The sequence below is a fragment of the Nanorana parkeri genome, unplaced genomic scaffold (genome assembly GCF_000935625.1).
Source record: "Nanorana parkeri isolate BGI_ZX_2015 unplaced genomic scaffold, ASM93562v1 scaffold424, whole genome shotgun sequence".
Classification (NCBI taxonomy): Eukaryota; Metazoa; Chordata; class Amphibia; order Anura; family Dicroglossidae; genus Nanorana; species Nanorana parkeri.
In genome coordinates, this window is record NW_017306692.1 from 151,945 (window position 1) to 172,287 (window position 20,343).

Genomic DNA, 20,343 nt, shown 5'->3' on the forward strand with positions numbered 1-20,343 from the left:
GCATCACCTTAAAGAGGACCTGTCACCACCATCTGCTATTACATGGGGGGGCTTGTAAGCCCCCCCATGTGATAGCAGTCAAAGTAAAGTAAAAAAAGACAAAAAACAGTTTTTTTAAAATTAAAATGAACTAAAATAAATCTAATAATACAAAAAAAAATTTAAAAGTCCCCCGCCCCCGCGAGCACGCGCATCGCCACGTAAACACGCGTCGGGTGCGCCTACGCATGAAAACGACGAACGCGCTACACATGTTGGGTATCGCCGCGCACGCCGGAGTGAGAGATTTTGGGGTATCTCTAAATTGATGACCTGTGGGGGCTTTTAAAGCGTCTTTTATTGACTTTTTGGGGTACTGCAGTTTTTCGCCGTTTCACGGCATGTTGGGTATCGTTTTACTCGTTGTAACCTCATCTTTTATATTTCATTAAAAAAATGGGTAATTTGTTGTGTTTTGGGGCATTTCATTAAATTTGTCAATAAATTTTGGGGTTTAATAAGGAGTTGCGCTAATATTGCGCAACATAAAAATTTTCAACTACCACCATTTTATTCTATAGGGTCTTGGCATTCAGAAAATATATAATGTTGGGGGGTTTTACGTCATTTTCAGGCCTAAAATGTGGAATATAACATGGGTGCAAAAAATGAAAAAAGGGCCTCAGTCATGAAGGGGTTAATCCTTTGTTAGGACAGACAGTCCTGCACATCTAATTAACAACTGACAATGAGATCTGCCAGCACAGTTCAGGCAGGGTTAATTATGGTAAACATTAACTCCACAGCCCCCTCATGAATATTACATAGGAATTGAAGTTAAGTACGCTTTTTTTATTTTCAATTTTTTTTTAGAAAAGAGCAACAAACAAGGAACATGTAACAAATATAAAGTAGTTTAGCTGCAAAAGTGGAAATACTAGAGTGCTTCTAATGTGGCGTAGAATATGTATCTAGAGTAGTTCTCTTCTATACTGACTTTTTGATCAGTGGCTATGGAGTCTTTTGCTATTGCCACTAAGAGGCTGCTGGTCCAGGGCTAGCTGGCCAGGAATATGGAGAGGAAGATATCTTCATGTCAATTAGTCTGGACCTAGCACCATTTTAGGAATCTGAGAGTGCGGAGTCAGAGAAGAACTTCCTCCATTAGTTTCCTTGGTCCTCTGCGTCTGCTTTTATGCTTAGAAAATAAAGTATGTCTCTAGCACATCTCTGTCCAAAATGCCTAACGTCTTCTTCCAAAACACATATTATGCTTCATGAAAGGACCCTGTGCTGCCCCAAAACATTGCTAGTTGATTGACCAAAATGCTTGAATGTCAATAAAGGCCCTTTGTATGAAGATTGTTTGTCTTCTGGTGACATACTTTATTTCCTGCATTTGAGCGGTGCCATTCACAGCCCCTTCAACACTCATTTGATAAGGGGTATACCGATCAGGAGTGCAGTGGGATTTCTACATGCTGTTATTCCTTGACATTGTTGCATTTGTTCAGAGACTCTCCTCCTTACAGTGCTACACAGAAGTAGTGCTTTAAGCCGCAATTATTAGCTGTGGGACAGAGGTGGACAGCACCAAGCCATAACCCCCCTTTTGCGCTTCTTCACTTTTCTTTAGTTTTATCAGGTTCTTGTCATGTTTTGTCTTGATAGCTTTCCCACTTTTGAAGATGTACATCGATGAAGAAAATGAGCAGCTGGTTACAGGGTGTGCTGATGGAATGGTAAATTTCCTATGTCATTAATTTTATTTTTAATTCTTGACTGATGTAAATTATATCTGATATTTGAATGTTTTTTACTTGGTTTTCTCAGGATAAGCATATGAGTGACAAAATTGCTTAGTTAAAAAGATAGAAACATCAATTGTTACATTTCCTTTTCAGTTACGAGCCTTCAGTTTGGTAAAAGGTCACAATTTTCGATGTCTGTGTAACATTGATCTTCGAAAGGAGAAACTGAAATTCTACAGGCGGTTTGAAAGGTCCGGTCAGTCAGAAAGATCAGGTAAAGTATATCAAATACTGCCAGTGATATGTCAGTCTTAAAACCCTTATCAATAATATTTTCCAGTTGTAATAAATGGCTTCTTATTTACACCAGAAATGTTGCTATTCATTTTGGACATAAATGGGCCTGTAATATCAAGAGATGCATCCAATAATTAAAGTGACACTAAACTCATGAGTTGAATGTTAAAAATGCATTCAAGTATCTTCATGCAGATACTTTTCTTTTTTTTTTTTTATTAGGTTGCACGCACAGCAGGCTTTAAAAAACAAATGAAATAAGAGCATGCGTGCTGACACTTCTGAAGGGCGGGTACATTTGTTTCCTATGGTCCCTGTGTGTGTTTTATAGTAGTCAACACTCCAAGTTCACTCCTGTGATGGACTACAATCTTGCATTTCGTTTACTATTGTATTAACTATCATATTGAGTAGGGATGTCCGGATACCTGTTCAGATACCAGTGCCGATATTTGGCATTTTCATGAGAACTACCAGGGTTGCAGCAGTTGCAGCTGGGACATAGCTCTGGTGCTCCACCACTGTCCTGAAATCATTAGTCTGTATTGTTTTAGAAAAACTGTCACATGACAATAAACAAAAATGTATCATGGTAAACAAGTACCAGTACTTGTAAAAATGGTATCGGTGCATCCCTTTATTTATATTTATAAAAATATAATCATACATTAAAAAAGAGATTTACAAATCCAAGGAGCTCAGTGTGCTCCTTACAAACGACAGCTGCCTCCTAATTTTTGAATTTTTCTCTAGTCTAGTCTTGGAGCTGAAAAAGTATCTGTACTTGTACCGAGTACGGCACTTGGTATCGGTGCATCCCTAATATTGAGAATGTGGTCCATCACGGGAGTGAGCTTGGAGCAGTGACTACCTCATACACACGGATCATGCGTAGTATTCACGAGGCTGTCTTTGCTGACCCCTTCTGTAAATGTTAGTTTCTTGGGTGTCATGGTAAACAAATGGCTTCATAAAATTGTGACTCACTGTACATGAACAAGAATGCAAATACACCACTCTGATGTTAATGGCTGCAGGCATTTTCTTGGTTAGACGTTTAAAAATGAAAGGCAACTTGCATTTTCAGCAAGAGGTGAGCAATCATAGTCTCTTTTTTTTTATTATGGAAACTGTAGTGTTTTTTTACATCTATACAGCTCTTATTTTTAAAATAATGGTGCTTCCTTCTTCAGTGTGTGAAATATATGCAAGGCTATCTAATGAGAGCCCATCACTAGCTCCGCACTTACTGGCTGCTACAGGCTGAAGATCTAGTCGGTACCATTTGTACTTGGAGAGAAGGAGAGGGAACTGTCAGTCAGCAGTAAACCATTATGGTGCTGGCTATAATTAATCATATTAAATATTCGTATACAATATTTTATATTTACCTAAATAAAAAGCAGTATCTTCACTTCTGTACATGCTATAAGTAAGAAATATGCAAAAACTCATTGATATAATTAGAAATTAAAATATATGTTTAGTTCAATTTGTTAACCATATACTGTTTAATGTGTCACACCTCCTTTAAATATTCCACATCCACATGACATGCCTGTTTCTGTTTCCCATTTTTTTTTTTTTTTTTAGAGATGGCCGGTACTAAAAGTTTGGGAAATGAAGTGGATTCTGGCCTTCCCATACTTCATATAATGAAATATAGGCAACAACTACCAGAATTATACATGTGAGTAATATGTGTTAAAAAGGACCCGAAAATTGGGTTATTTAAAGGGTACGTGGATCCAAAATCTGTTTTCTGTCTTTTGCTAAATTCCTTACCTGGAGATTGTGTCAGTAACAGCATGTCTTTTCAGGCTGACATTGGTGTGCTGGCGTCGCAGATAGCAGCAGTGTTGGCAGTCTGCCGTGTGTAATCTCTCCATTGGGCACAGCAATTTTTTTGTGGTTCTGATGGGAAAGTAATTTTTTGAGAATCTCAATGCATGAATGAGCTTCTCTTATCTGATCCAGTTCATGTATATCAGTGGTTTCAGGAATATATCTATCAAGGTGTTCAGTATTTTTTTTTTTGTCTGTAACTTTTAGGCCACTTCTTGGAAACCCTGCTCTTATGTGTATAGGAAGTTCTACTGATATACTTCTAACCAATATGGCTACATCTGAAGTGGAAGCTGTTTTACATTATGAAGGTAGGAAGCAACAATATTTCTTTTTAATTAAAGGTAACTAGCAGAAATAAACCAGATCAGTAAGTTGTGGTGCTGGGATCTTAGTGCTGGGGCCTGTGCAATATGTGCTGCAGGACTTAATTATAGGTGCATCTGCACACACAGATTCCTCTTAGTTCCCCTGTAAAGTCCCACAAATATCTGTTGAGCCTGCCAGTGAAGTCCACCTAATGCAGCTTCCTGTGATGGTGTGGCAGTGATGCTGCACTGCTCCTAAATCCTGAATTCAGAGCATGATTGCCATTGTCATGTAGACTTTCTGCTTGTACTACAGTCGGATGAAAACATGTTACAGGGGGGCATGGCTATTAGCATTGTCACTGCTGATTCACAGGCCTGTAGCTTGCCACACCTAGTCCCGGCCTCTGTCCAACTGCCTCTGTTGCTGAAACTCTTCCACTGTGAGCTGCAGTGTCTGGAAGGGAAAGCATGTGAGACACAAAAAGAGGAGAATTTGACTCAGTCAGGGAAAAGTACGTTTTTAGTTTGCTTTATGAGCCTTGTGCAGAACATAGTAATTGGATTTGGTACTTGTTTAGACTGCCATACATGAGCCTTTAGTTGTTCTTTAGTTCTTAGGGTCGGGGACGTTGATCATATGGTAATGGACATTTTTAGGGTTTTTTTGTGTTGGAAAGTTTAGGTAGTGGAGGGTTCATTGTTAGGGCTGGTGCTTAAGGCTGGGTTCACACCTAGGCGTATTGAATATGCGCGTTTGTTGGGCGTTTCGCTTCGCGCGTTTTTACCGCGATTCGCGGTTAAAAACGCGCGACAAGCGCCCGTTTCCGAGGGCTACTTGGCTGTATCCCAATGGAAACGCAAGACCAAAACGCCCCAAAGAAGTACATGTACTTCTTTGGGTGTAGGCCGTTTTGTATCGCGTTCGGACGGGCGGAAGTACGGCAAGGTGTGAACCAGACCCATTGAATACAATGGGATTTAGATGTTTGAGCGTTTTGTAGAGCGTTCGTCGAGCGTTGAACGCGCTACAAAACGTTCAGGTGTGAACCAGGCCTTAGTGTAAGGGATACTTTATTAATTTGTGAACCTTAGGGCAGCTGCTGCATTTATACTGGTTCTTGGTACTTGGAGTCTCATGCTGATAACTACCAGCTTCAAACTCCTTGATCCAAGAATAAATATACCATGGCTTTGCAGGGCATTTGTGTATCTGGCTACTAGATATTTATAATAAAGAAGCTTCTGGTACAAAAAAAAAAAAGTTATATACTGTATATGTTACATAATATGTATATTGTATAGTAATTGGTAAAAATTGTAATACGAATGCAGATTTGGAAATAAGATAGACATAACCTAATAGTAAAAGGAATCAATTTATTTTGTAATAAAAATGCCAAACATATTTGATTATTGAATGGTGAACACATTGTACTGCATTTTCATTTGAATTATTTTCATACCTGTTTCATAATATTTATAAGCACTGTTAAGTTGTAATATTAATTTCAATAACCATTTGTATTAAAGATTATGATGACCTCAGCATCTATTTGGCTGGATCAATATCAATGTCATTTAAAACTGGAAAGAAAGTAAGTTTATTTACATTAATACTTTTTGGTAATGTTCTTGTCTTTCTTTATAGTCAATATTATTATCAGATATTATTATTTTATATTTGTGAATAATTAATAAGGTTTTAATAAATGTACTAAATCTGACCCTTGCCACAACACCAACAAGTCCGAGTGGAACCAAATTAGTACTTTTGTTACTATACCTTACCTTGTTTACGTGAAACATTTTAGGCCAGGTCAGGTTTATTTTTTACTCAAGGGTCACTCATAGTTGTTCACTGCAATATGAAGTCAGTTTAGTTTAACGTACATGAAATGCCAAGGACCAAGTGTCCTCCATCAAACCAATAGTGTAATTCTATAATTGTATTGTATTCTTTTGCAGGATTTTTGCTTAATTGCCTCAATGTTTGAAAGTCACATATCACTTCTGGAGTTTGACACCTGTGCTTTGTGGCGATTTCAACAGCACAAACTACTGTCCTGTGCATTCGAGACTAATTTGTCTATTGTCTCCAGGTACTAGAAAATGAAAGCTTTTAAAAATGATAGATTCCACAGTTAATCATATGTGATGGATAATAATGTGAATGACATACCTAGTAGTACACTTAGTAAGATGTATTTTAATAACAGATAAACATGTTAGGTAGTGAGTTTCTTTGCAGTAATCTGAGATTGTTAAATGAAGTGGTACACAGACCACTGGACATCAGTAGCATGGTGGCAGAGTTCTTTAGTGCCACACTGCAACAAGATGTACTTAGTTCCTGTTATGTGTAACTTTATTTTAAAGTATCCATAGAAAAATGATTGGACCCAACCCAATTAATTCACACAGATTGGGCAGTGATCCTTGTAGTTGTGGGTGGTAGCGGACAATTCCAGCCATAACAAGGATGTTAGTTTTTAGCTCACTGTGATTAATATACCTAAGATAAGTCTCTAGTTAACAAATGGCTGCTGCCACCCTTCTTCATCCATAGAATGATCACTGAATAAAATTCAGCATTTGGATCAGGACCACATGTCCGACTGTCATTTAATATCTATCCCTAGCTGTAGGGGTCATTTACTATTAGGAAACAAGCTTACTGTGCATTTTCCAGCTTGCTGTGACAATACATATACCTAAGTGGTATTTAAGCTGCTAAGCAAATGTTTAAATGTCTCCCAGGATACACTAGTGCAGTCAGATGATGGAGATTTGAACTGAACCTCTAACAAAGTACACATATTTGCAATTCTGTTTCATGTAAATACGATTTATCAATAATTAGTTCCTATATTTATATATTGCTGATACATTATCACATTACAGAGTACAAAGAACCATTCTTTATTCTCTCCCTCCAACAAAGCTGTAAATCTAAAGGCTCTTCCACAACCAGAAACACTCTAGGGCTATTGCGATATGACACCAACTAAACCTACCAGTATGCTTTGGGGTTGTGGGCGGAAGCTCAGGAAATCAGAGGAAACCCACACAAACTTCAAAGAAAATACAGACTTTATTCCCATAGTGCACAGCACACATCTCCCATCACACATATTGTTTATTTAAATATATAACTAGTTTTTTTATGGCTGGGTTTCTAATATTTTTGAAATATTTACTTGTTGCTTTCTTTCTTAATGGAGTAACATCATTTCTTCTATGAATCTTTTTTCTTGTAGTAATCCTCTGTTATCAACATCTCCATTATGTTCTCATGTTCCTAAAAAATCTGCCAATGCCAAGACAAATGGTTAGTATGACCTGTCAGAATTCATATTTATGCTTGCAGTGTAACTTTGTTACTTTGCTTTAGTATAACATCTGTTGATAAACTGGATAGAAGCTGTACAATTTATAAGGCCCCATTCACACCAGGGCGGTTTGGCCGCGCAGATTTGACAGCGCTGAACCGCCGACATGAACAACCCCAAACATTCCTATGGGGACCGTTTATGCGATCGCGCAGCTCCGCACGACTCGAACCACCTGCCACCTAAAATGCTCCCTGAGCTATTTTTTACGCTGATCAGCCTGGATTTCATATAGATTTCAATGGAAATCTACTGATTAGCTCGTTAATGGGCGTTTTTAATTGCATTTCATAGCTTAAATGCGATTAATAATGCCCAAAACCGCCCTTTTAAAATTTGCACTGAAACGCATCTGCCCAGGTGTAAATGGGGCCTTAGATTGTTGGGCATCTGTAGCAGAAAAGCAACTGGGTGGAAATAAGTGAGTGATTCCTGCAATCCTCTGCCTGAAAGTCCCATTCTTTTTTTTAAATCAGATAATTTTTTTATTGAACATTTTCAGACAAAAAACAATCCACACACGTACAAAGTACAATGTCAAAGCGTTGCAGATACTTATTGATGTAAAGGATAATACACTTCAAAACGAGACACAAACCAAGTAAAACAAACCAAAAAAAGAAGAACAAACAAAAAAAAAAGACGCTGCAGGACATCAAGACGCAGCCGGGGGGATTTCATCCTCCAGACCAGGTCCCTGAATATCCCGTCGATCAGGCGAAAGGTCTTTTTCGGGATCCACACCGGAGAGTTATGAAGGACATATAATAACTGGGGCAACCATATCATTTTGATCAAGTTCACCCTACCGGCCACCGAAAGCGGTAATTTAGCCCAGGATGCCAGTTGAGACCTAAACCTCGCCAGCAAGGGGAGCAAATTCAGAGAGACGTAGTCAAGGGGAGAAGCCATCAGTTGAATGCCCAAATAGGTAATGGCCGTCTGGACCTGCAGATGAGACAATTCAGGAGCCAAAGAAAGTCCCATTCTTAGTTAATTTTTGGAACCTGTTGCCTATACTTCAGTCACCATAAACATTTAACAATGTATTTTTAAAGTCCTCACACTGTATAAAGGGAGATGGAAATGCTGGACAGTGGGACCTGACGTGTTTGTTACTGGGGCTTTGTATTAACCTCACAATTGTATTACAATCACACTCTATTCTGGTTACACCTGCTTTAATAAGGTTATCTGACACGATGCATACATTAGCATCTGATATCTGTAATATAGTCTATATTCACACTTGTGCATTTTGCATCACGCATTTTGCTGCACTTAAATGCATGTCAAGTAGAAATTCTTTCCTATGTGGCTAGTTCACTGTAGTTTAGTGTGAAAGACTAAGGGAAACTATATGGGCCAATTTACACCTACACTTGTGCATTACCATGCATGCTGCATGGTAAATCCAGCCTCTATATCTGCCAATCTGCTGCAACTGATCTGTCTTGCACGTCTTGGTTTTTTTTCATTCCCAGAGATACCATCTCTCAATACTGAGCAAATGGGTTGGTATACCTTGTGTGCTACACAATTTATTATGCGAGGTGGCCAGTCAGTGTTGTTTTTTATTCCCAAAGATACCATCTCTTAATACTAAGCAAATAGGTTGGTATACCTTGTGTGCCATACAGTTTATTATATGAGGTGGCCAGTCAGTATGTGGACTTGTCAGGTATAAAATGTATTATACAAGTAGGCCTATCGAAGTGTGAACTTATGAGCTGTACAGTTTATTTTACAAGGAGGCCAATACATTTGTGAACTTGTGAGCTGTACAATTTATTAAACACGGAAGCGAGAAAGGCTCCTTTTACACAGGCTGATCAGGAGAGGATCTGTGCACGGATCCTCTCCTGATCATAGCAGCATGGAGCGAATGTCAACGTGGTGACATCTGCGTCCATACTGTAATTACCCTACCCCATGCCAGTCTATGGGGAACCGTATGTAAACGGACATGTGTCTGCTACATCAGATTACCCCTGATTGATTCTAGCGAAACGGAACACTGTTCCATTTGTTTTTCCGGACTCAGCTGGAGGCAGGGGTAACTGAGTGTAAACAGACACTCTTCTGTTAACACCTGGACTAGGTCCGGAAAAAAAACATAACAGTGTTCCATTCCATGTCAGGGTAAACTGTTTACATCCGATTCCCCCTAGACTGGCATGGGGTCTGGTAATTGTAGTTTTTTCCTCCTTTTTTTGAAATATGTAGGAAAAAACTAAGGACACGGATGTCACCAAGGTGACATCTGCTCCGTACTGCTGTGATCAGGAGAGGATCAGTGCAGGGATCCCCTCCTGATCAGCCTGTGTGAAAGGGACCTGAGTGTGTGGTTCCTTTCTATATTGATACAATGCTATATGCAGCTTCAGGCTTATGTTTCAGGAGCCCAGCCCAATGGAGAACAGGAGAGCAGAGGACTCTTGTGTCTCCAAAAAAGAGGTGGGGCAATACAAAGAAGGATTATATGAAGTACTCCAACTGATTAATTAAATTGTTCATTCATATTAAACATCATCAATTCACAGACGGTGACTTACTTGTCTACCCACACTTGTAATAGTAAAATTACACATTTGCCACACTTCTTCCTGGGAGCAGTAGAGATGTAGTACAGCCCATAGTACATCAGTACCAGGCTAGTGTTTTTAGAGGGGGGGGGTGGCAACTGTCTTATTGGGTTTGTTTTGGGGTTTTTTAGTACCTGATTGATACTAAATAGGGAGATGGGCAGAGAACTGCACACTTGCCTTACGTGACAATCTGCTATCTCTAGGTTTGGGAAGGGTAAACAAAAGTGACACAGGCATCTGACATACCTGGAAGTGGAGGATATGGAAGATTTTACTGGCATTTCTAGTTCTGCATTAGAGCAAAGATCTTTAGTCACCAGTGTCGGGATGTACGTAATATTATTGTACATGCTTTAGAAGGAATAAGACACAAGAAGTTGTCCTGGGAAAAGAAAATATATTATTGTGTTTTTTTTTGTTTTTTTTATGTAATGCTTAAAGCTGATTTCTATTTAAGACAGAAACTAATGCAGCTCTGCAACCCTTAAAGCATCATTAAGTTTACTTTTTAAATGCAAGCAGTGTTAATACCTAAAAATTACTTGGTATCAACCTCTTGAAGTCCCCGTACAGCAAGGCTGGAGTTTGAGAGAAAGAAGCAAAGAAGCCAATCAGTTAATGTGCTGATAAGAAGAATGCTTACAGGAGGGGGGTGCAGAGTGTCAGAGAGATGAGCTAATCACTGTGCTTCTTCACCTTCACTGTTCAGTCAGAAGCTGGGGCAGGTCCATGAAAGCCTGGGCTCAGAGGAAGTGCGTTGAATGATGCTGGCTGTCAGATCTAGTGGCAAAAAAGTACTACAGAGGACAATTTTAGAATCTGTATTTATTTTTAATTTTTTTGGGCTATTAACTTTTATCTTGTTAATTTTTGGATAGAGTTCTGCCTTAAAAGAGAACTATGGGGTAAGTTTTTTCCCCCATAGTTCTCCTTAGGGTCACGGGAGGACATATACTTGCATCCTCCCGTGACCCAAAGCTCAGTATATGGCGGGCTATTGCCCGCCATATACTGTGAGTGCAGCAGCCGGGACGGATGCCAACATTACTGTCGAGATCCCCCCAGCTGCATGAGTGACAGCTGGCTCTGCCTATCTAGAGGCAGAGCCAGCTGTGCCCGCCCCCTCCCCATCTGTTCCTGCACTCAGCGCTGGAGGATCGGAGGGGGGGATCCCTGTGTGCAGCGGTGACTGACAGTCACCGCTCACTGCAGGGAGACGATCGAGAAGTGAGCAGATCGTGCATGTATCTGCTCGCTTCCCGATCGATAGAGCCGACCTCTGACAGATAATTTGTCACAGCTCAGCTCTAACTATGAGGATTAGTGGAAATCACTCACCTCATAGGTCTCCTTTAAGTAACTCATACCACATATGTGTAAATTTTACGATTCTTTTATATAGGCTAACTTGTATTTTAGATGTATTTGCAGTAAATAGGTTGAAAGTTAGTTGTGGTTCTTAAAAGGTTTACGTCCATAATACATGTAGTAGGATATTGTTTTCTTCTGCAGTGTGGAATGTTGTGTGTTCTTCTGTAATTTCACAGTATTTTATAAAATAGCATTTGCCCAGTTTTAATCTTCCATGTAAGCTCTTATGTTTTATTAGAAAGCAATATGTGCTATTTTAAATAGCTTTAACAAACTGACTGAATGTGCCATGTTGTCACCTCATGCATTATCCAAAATAAGTATGGCTTAAAATAATTTTGCCTTGTTAAACAGATTAAGTTAGTAAGTGGGAAATGCAAGCCATGGAGCTCTCTGCTGGGCATCTCATGTTCCAAGAGGTTTGGCATTTATTAAGTTGAAAGACACCTACGTGTTCTAGTATAAATCTTGTGAGTCAGCAGCTTCTGGTCCAGCAGCTTTTTTTATATTGAGCAGTGTTATAAATAGACTTGGAATTGATATGCTAGGTGAAGAGATCATTATGGTAAATCTTTGAATATTTCCTTTTGTTCTAAATCAGCAGTTTCATTTTGGTGTTATATCTTAAAACCTGATTTTTTTTTGTCAGGCACTCTTTAAAGTATATCTCTAGCCAAAACCTATTTTTTTCAGTTTTAAATAGAGTAGAAAAGGATTAGCATCTCTGTCACATTTTTAATGCTGTATGTGTCCCCGCTGAAGAGATTTGCTCCCTTTTTTCAACTTGGTGACTTTTTTTTATTGGGACAGAAAATTCTGAGAAATAACATTTTTTATAGCTGTCATCTGAACAAGAATATAGACAAAATCTTCAAATGGGCACAGCTGTTCTGGTGACAAGAGAATTTTGAGAAATTTCCTCTCACTTGTGTCTGGGGCAGGGAATGAAGGAAACACTCCCCAATGAAACACAGACACAAAAATCTGTCAGGGGCTCTAACAATTCTATATTCTTTTCAAAAGGTCACTTTAAAACGGCCATACACAGGCCGGTCTTCGAGAGCATTCAGCAGAGATTTTGTAAATATTTTAATTATATTTTTTATGAAAATGATCAAAAACAGGAACATATTTTAGGAACATTTTAGCCAATGCATAGATTTCAGGGAGATTGTTGTTGTTTCTGATCGTTTGAAGATATTTTTAGAGTTTAATCACCCTGTAACCTAAAAGTAGTATTAAAATCTCAATAATGAATCCAGGTCAAACAAATCTACATTTCCCAGCAAAGTGTTTCTTTAAATTTCTGCCTAAGCCCTCATAGTCATCAGGTTTGCAAACAGCTGACTCCAACTCTTTGAGCTCGGCGTCCCTGAACTTCCTGTCCAGTATAAGATCACAAGGGAGAGCACCGTCTCCAGCAGATGTTTAACTGCTCCCGCACCGAGAATCAGGAACTGCTCGTACGGCCGCAAAGGATCTTGGGGCGGGCGCATGCGCAGTTCCGATTCTCGTCCGGGAGACGAGCAGAGACGCAAGGTAAGTCTATGGACGCAGGCACCCGCATGCAGACACCGCTGGATCGGAAGTGCCTGCAAGCAGAGAGGTGTCAGCGCTGCACTGCTGGAGGGACAGATGAAAACATGGGGAAAGAAGAAGTAGATCGGAATAAAAGACATCATTTAAGGTAAGTGCTAACATAACATGGGGGGGAGGGGAAACAAATTGACTTGAATGTCGCTTTAAATGATAATGGTAATTATCACTAGTCAATGATAATTACTTAAATAATAATATTGGTAACGTATTGGGATATTATTTTATTTGATAATATGAAATCTTCCAAAATGAGCCCCTGTATAGGCAACATTGATGCAGAACTAAATAGACCTGAGAGACTATTCAGAGTCAATCCAAGAAAGCTTCATGGTCTGTTTACTGATACATATGCTTAGAGACAAGCAAAAACTATAGGTGATAATAATCCATCCTTTTTACAATTCTATTTGGGTCCAGAAAAGACTACATTTTTTAAATATAGGCAATTTCAAGCAGGAATATATTTTTAAATCAGCAGATCTTTCTAAAAGTTGTTAGCAGTATAGAAACATAAAATGTCTGTTTTTTTTTAGAGATTTGACAAAAATTAGTCTGTATTTTGCATCACGAGAATGGCTAAAAAGGGATGGAATTTACATTTGTGATCTAAAAATACAAGTCAGTCTAAGACATAAACTTCTAACAAGTCATTCAGATTTCCACATAAAATGGAATGAAGCATATGAATAAGCTTGATTTTAACTCACACAGCTAACCACAAAAATGCAACACAAAGTACCAGAACCTTTTCCTCTTGAAAATTAATTGCAACTATGCCAGTGAAGTATGTATGCATTACAGGACTTACAAAATGATCGATGATCACACTTAATTAAAATGAAACACTAGATCAACTGTGCTCAGAGGTGGAAAAGCAATCTATTATCTGCCCACAGAAACATCCGTGATGTCGTCTGTGAACTGAACTAGGAGTTTTACCAAATGGCATTTATATTCTTGACTTTTGTTTTACTGCAGTGAGTTATATTGTAAGTGGCTTTCCAGAATACTGGTGTCCTAGGGCTATAAAATATGCACATGGTAAGCATTTTTTTAAACCACACCATTAGGATCAAATTTGTTAACACCTATGGTCATGTTGCCATTTAACAAATTACATAGATTGCCAGAATAAAGTTATTGATTTCTCTAAAATGTATTTACTTTTGTAAAACTCAATGGGGAAATGTATCCAAACTGGAGCAGACGGAGTGTGGAGCTGTTGCCCATGCTAACCAATCAGATTCTATCTTCAGTTTGAGCACTTAAACTTTGAAAATGAAAGAAAGACTGATAGATAACTGCTCCAGATGTTTTGCTCTATCAGTTTTCATAAATTCCCCTCTATGTATATTGCAGTTGCATAAAGTAGTAAAATATTTAGATGGATGCATAAAAAGTCAGTTAACTACTCTAGGGATTTTTGGCTATTCCCCAGTGTTCTCGCTGTTAAAGGTAGAATATAAAGTGTATCTAAACCCAAAACCAAAAATTTAATATGATGCAGCTTACTTGTCTACCTGGGTGTGTGCAATTGTTTTTTTTTTGCTATGTTTGTTTTCAGACTAAGAACAGTTTCAACAAGTACCAAAAATACATGTTAATCTGGTACACAGTGAATCTTAAAAATGCAGTGTTCTTGTCACTTTCCGTGAGCTTAAAAGAAAGCACAAACATCCTTTTCTTTATTGTGTAAACTGCTAGTCCCATCAATCTATCATATAATAGAGATGATCAAAGGCAGGCATGTTCATGTTCATGTTCATGAGTTCCCCAAGAATAGACAGAAATCTGTTGTGATATTTTAGACTCTTTTTAAACCTTATTGGTTTTTAAACCTTATGTGTGTGTATAGATATAGATATATACTTTATATAGATAGATATACAGTATATATACACACACACACACACACACATATATTTACAGTACACTGTATATACCAATTAGCCATAACATTATGACCACTGAGAGGTGAAGTGAATAGCATTGATTATCTCGTTACAATGGCTAGGCAGCTATAACCCCGTCATCTCCAATAATTATTTTGTGTGTGTGTGTCCTAAGAGGATAGATACCTTTTCTTTATTGAGTTAAGTTTCCCTGTTTTATTTTTACTGAGATTATTTCATTTTCTGTAAATTTTGCGGGAAGCAAGAATTCCTCTTATTTGCTGCTGAGTGGGGGTTAGTTATGCAGATATCTAGCTGTGTGATGTCACCAGGACTGTGTGCGAGTCTCACCAGGATTGTGAAGTCTCACCAGGGCTGTGTATGGTCTCCCCAGGGTTGCGTGCAGTGTCCAAGGCTGCATGCGGGGTTCACCAGGGCTGTGTGTGGGGCTCACCAGGGCTGTGCAGTGTCACCAGGACTGCGTGCGGGTCTCACCGTGGCTGTGTGTGGGTCTCACCATGGCTGTGAAGCGTCACTGGGACTGCTTGCGGGGCTCACCATGGCTGTGTGATTTCACCATGGCTGTGCAGTGTCACCAGGACTGTGTAACATCTTTACATGTATGCTCTTCTGGTATTGACCCTGTGTTTTGGGCAATCTCTGTGTTTATAGATCATAAGGCCAGATCTTACACTGTTTGTTTCTTGATGACAAATGACACAGGAGCGGTTGTCCACATGTATTTGTGTGTACGAATACGCGCAGAGCCGCTCTAAACACTAAACACTTTAATGTGCATTGTTCAGACTTTTGCGGCGGTCGCGCTGACTGCAAAATAGTACAAGTGCAATTTTTGGACGTATTCCACACGTTCGCGAAATCCGTGCAGGTGAAAGATTTTAACGTTTGGGTGCCGCGTGGGAAATGCAATCGCTATATGTGAATGGCGCCTTTTTTGGTCTTGCTGGTAGATTTTTCCTTTACATATCTGTTATGTTACCTTGTACCAAGCACTTTTTCTATGTTTGCATTGTAGCCAACATAGTTTTTTTCTATTGTTATTAATAATAACAAAGTTGAAACAAAAATAGAAAATGAAGTTGTCTGAAGTGTTATACTGTTTAGGTAATAACTGCCGAAAATACCACACACAAAATGTAAAACCTAGTGTATTGAAAAGTTATTATTAAAACTAGTTGCCACATTTTCTTATGCACATGTCTTGTGGGCAATTAGAATGACTGTTCATTTGTTTTTAGTTTTGCAGACAAAAACTAAAGACCAACCACTAGTTTTTAACAACAAAATCAAGTCATCTGGATACACTGCTGCGCCAAGGTGAGTAAATAGAGACTGCACTCAAACATTTATATAAATACTTATCAAAGTACAAATTTGCCCTCATTTACCCTAAGCGTTTTGTAACACTTTTTTTGCCCAGAAAAAAAAAAACGACCCGAATTGTCATTCATTTATATGGCCATGTTTACATCTAATTGTTTTGTCGCTTGTAGCAAAACGCCCATCGCTGTAAAAAAGTACATGAGCTTCTTTTTGGCGGATTATGCCCCCGAAAAATGTGCATTTGCCAGTTTATGTCAATGTGTCACAATCTGCTTGCAAAAACGCACAACTTAATGTACGCTTCGTATGCACTTCAATCGCGTACATTTGATGTCGCTTAGGTGTAAATGAGGGCTAAATGTTCACGTGTGACAGTTCGCAAATCCAGTTACTATGTGACGCACAAGCCTCATAAAGTAAAAGAACAAAACAAAACTTTTTCCTCCCCTGAGTGTGCCACATCCTTCTTCAGTTCTGTCTCACATGCTCCCTGTCCCAGACACTGCAGAATGAAGTGGAAGGGTTTCAGCAGCAGAGGCAATGTTATCAATCCAGAAAGCAGTGGACAGGGCTAGGTTTAGTCAGCTGCTGATTGGCAAGCTACAGGCTTGTGAATCAGCAGTGATGATGCTTATAGCTATGTCCCCTGCATTGTCTTCTCATTTCACTGTACTGCAAGCTGACACAGCCTGTGTGAGGGTGACAACACCGGTCCTAATGTAGGTCCAGAGTAGCGGAATGTCAGCCCATCAAAGGTAACTGCATGTGGCAGAATGATCAGATATATAGCGCTATCATCCATTGAATGACACAGCTTTATGGTAATTAGCAACTAAGAGTTAAACTTCTGTCTACAGGACAAATTGACACTAGGTACATAGAAACTGAAGGCTAGCTCCCTAGAAGTTATAACTCCTCCTATCTCACACCTTGCCAGTTACACTTACAGGGTTATTCACAAAAGGGTGAAGAGTTTGGAGAAGGCAGAAGAAGTGAACAAGCTAGGACAACATAGCTGAACTGGACTTTTTCCAAATCAGCTTTTTGGCCTAGATTGTTCACTTCTCCTGCCTTCTCCAAACTCTTCACCCTTTTCTGAATAACCCTGTTAGTGTCCTCGGGCGAATGGATATCTCCTTCCTCTTTACTAGATTTTGCGTGTGAATCAGAAGATTTCTTCTATCAACAGGTACTGGTAGACTCATGCTGGAAATCCGGGAAGTCTCTCCCGTTAGCCATTGACCACAGAATTTCCCAGTTTGTATACTGGTGTTCTCGCCAAGACAGTCCTGCAGTTGGTAGTGACATACCCAGGCTGTGTGCCTGTTGAACAGGCCCGTTTATTTAGGGATTCCTTGCTGAGTGTCGTGACAAGAGCTGTGGCAGTTCACCTGACCCATCTCTAAAGTCTCCATTTTATGAGTGTGTGCAGTTGGATATTCCTTTGTTGGGAAATTCCTTCTGCAACAGTCCTGCAGTTGGCAGTGACAATTTGTCAGTTAGCACAGGGCTCATTTATTCAGGTCAGGCCAGTTAATCCGGGAAATTCTTGCAATGTTATGAGGACCAGAGCTGCTTCAGTTCACTATTTCCGTCTCAGAAGATTCACATGTTGTGAGTGATTAATGGGAGTTTTTCTGTGTTGTGGATTGTTTTTTTTCCTCTTTATGTCCTTGAGTTTTTTTTTCTATGTGGTATTCACTACAGAGCAGATGTAGCAGGCTGGACACTGTTTGAGGAGGACATGAACTCTGCATAGGCTTATCTTTATATATTTTATTAAGTTCTATCAACCTGTTTTTTTTTTTCTTTTGGGATATCTGGGGCTGTGTGCTTGCATGTGTTATAAGAATCCGGGCACTATGCTTGAACTGCTATTTGACTCTTCCGGTGCCAGCTAGGACTTGATGACACAGAACTATTAGCAGCTGGTGCACACATGCGCACAGCAGGCCTTCCTTCTTGCAGTTCTCAGTTTCTTTACTAGATTCCTTATTTGTTGACACCATGGCTGCATTATGCAGGATCTCCTTATGGTTTAAAAAAAATATATTTTTTGTTAATTATGAAAAAGGCAGAATAGTACAATAACCCAGGGTACTAAATACAATTAACATAGAAACAAGTAAACAGACCAAGGTTCCTTGAAGATATTCATATGGTGTATTTGTAACAATACCTAGCACATGGAAAACAATGTCACCAAAGGGCAAAGATCATTCCATATAGGAATGGTATATCTTTGGTATTATTCAATCTTTTATGAAATTTGAAGTAGCAAGCACACAGTGTACCCTGTCATTTTCATATTTATAAGTTGGATAAATACATGAGGTGAAGGTAGGAAAATAATATGAAAGTTAGGGGTATGAACTGAAAGTAGGCATGTGAGGCTTTAGATGGGGAAGAACCATTACGTCATTAGAGGACCAAGGGCACATTTTGCAGTATGATTGTATCAGTTTTTCCGTATGGGGATGAGAAAAGGGCTTTATAGTCCTGGGAAAAGGTGAAATTTACATAGCAGAACCTAGACTTCCCTCCTTGGTTTTTAAGTGTTAAGTTGATATTTTCTAGTACACAGTTCTTTGACTCCTGAGCACCACATAGCCAAGGTGGAAGGGGAGGTCTGCTTCAACAACAGCAGAATACATATCCTTGCTGCGTTGATGAGGTGTTTTAAGAGGTATGGTTTTAGGAATGGTGTAATGAAGGGCATTTAGCGCTGTACACTTCATTACACCATTATGCTGTAGGCTTTTAGCCTGAGTTCAGCAGCTTTTTTCCTTTTTGGTTTTAGAAATTTTAGCTCCGGGGTCATATTAATATCTATTTTAAATTTTAATCCATCTTAATTTAGTTTTACTATTTCCGTTAGCGCAAGTTAGTTTGGTTCAGAATGGTTTTAGGAATGTTTGCAGAGTAGACTAAGATGCAGTAGGTAACAACAAATGTTTATTTTTTAATTAGGAATGTAATCCCATCCCACAGGGCCTGACTATTGGGCAGTTCCAGAAAACAGAGCAGAGCAGAGTACCTTTGGATTGTTGGCATCAACAACATACACTAGACGTTTGGGAAAAAATCTTGTGTAGGGATGAGGGCACTCTTTACCCCCTAGAAAGAATTTTAAATCCAGATTCTTGTATTTTGTTAGCAATTGAAGATTTGTGGGCAAAACAAAGAATATAGTCTCCCTCTTCTGCAGAGAATGTAGTACCAAGATCCCTTTGCCATTTCTGTAGGTATGGTAGGGTCTAGCCTTCAGGTGGTTAGTTCAGCAAGCAATAGTGGTATGAGCGTGCATTGCCTTGGGGTTGCGATCCAAGCAAAGATTTTCAAAGGAAATGGTTAAGCTGGCCAGTTCTTGTGGTTGCAGTAGGGTGAGAAGAAGGTATCACATTTTGGGTTGAATTCCACATTGATAGTGGGGGTATACCAAAGCCTGTATCTCAGGGCTTGTTTTCTAGCCCCCGGAGGACACAAAATTCAATTTCTGATTTTTTTTAGCTACCAGTAAGGGTTTAAAGGCCTTAAGGTAGCAAAGGTATTTTGGTCCCCCCAAAATAGGTGATTACCTATATAGTCGGTGTGCTCCTACAATTTTATCTTATGCATTAACTTGAAGAGTGGTCAACTCCACTGGTCTTGCTCATATTGGACCCACAGTTTCGTAGAAGAGTTTATATACTAGTTTAGAGCCCTAAAGCAGATGGGGAGCGAGGTGGCAGGGACTGGTCTAACTGTCAGCTAGCTGCGAGGTTCAAGTGAGAACTTCACCCCCCTCATGCTCTCCAGAGTGTCTCCATCAGTGGCCTCCCTTTTAGCTAATTAGGGATATTCCTCTAACTCTACTTTCTCACAAGGTTGCCGGCTTTGTCACTATCATGTCTGCTAGGCATGTTTCTGAGTTATATGTAAATGAGTGTGCAGCGCTGAGGGTCACCAATAAGTGAACCACTTATTGGTGACCCTCA

At 39.3% G+C, this 20,343-nt stretch overlaps 1 protein-coding gene across 1 annotated transcript in view; it reads left to right on the forward strand.

Moving 5' to 3' along the window:
- The window catches only part of WDR27 (WD repeat domain 27), a 185,209-nt gene that overhangs the window by 25,374 nt on the left and 139,492 nt on the right, over nt 1-20,343 (forward strand). The window contains exons 6-13 of the mRNA XM_018559968.1: nt 1,651-1,721; nt 1,884-2,004; nt 3,621-3,717; nt 4,080-4,183; nt 5,714-5,778; nt 6,149-6,282; nt 7,441-7,511; nt 16,282-16,360. Coding sequence (XP_018415470.1) covers nt 1,651-1,721; nt 1,884-2,004; nt 3,621-3,717; nt 4,080-4,183; nt 5,714-5,778; nt 6,149-6,282; nt 7,441-7,511; nt 16,282-16,360 — 742 coding nt within the window. The remainder of the gene's footprint in view (nt 1-1,650; nt 1,722-1,883; nt 2,005-3,620; nt 3,718-4,079; nt 4,184-5,713; nt 5,779-6,148; nt 6,283-7,440; nt 7,512-16,281; nt 16,361-20,343) is intronic.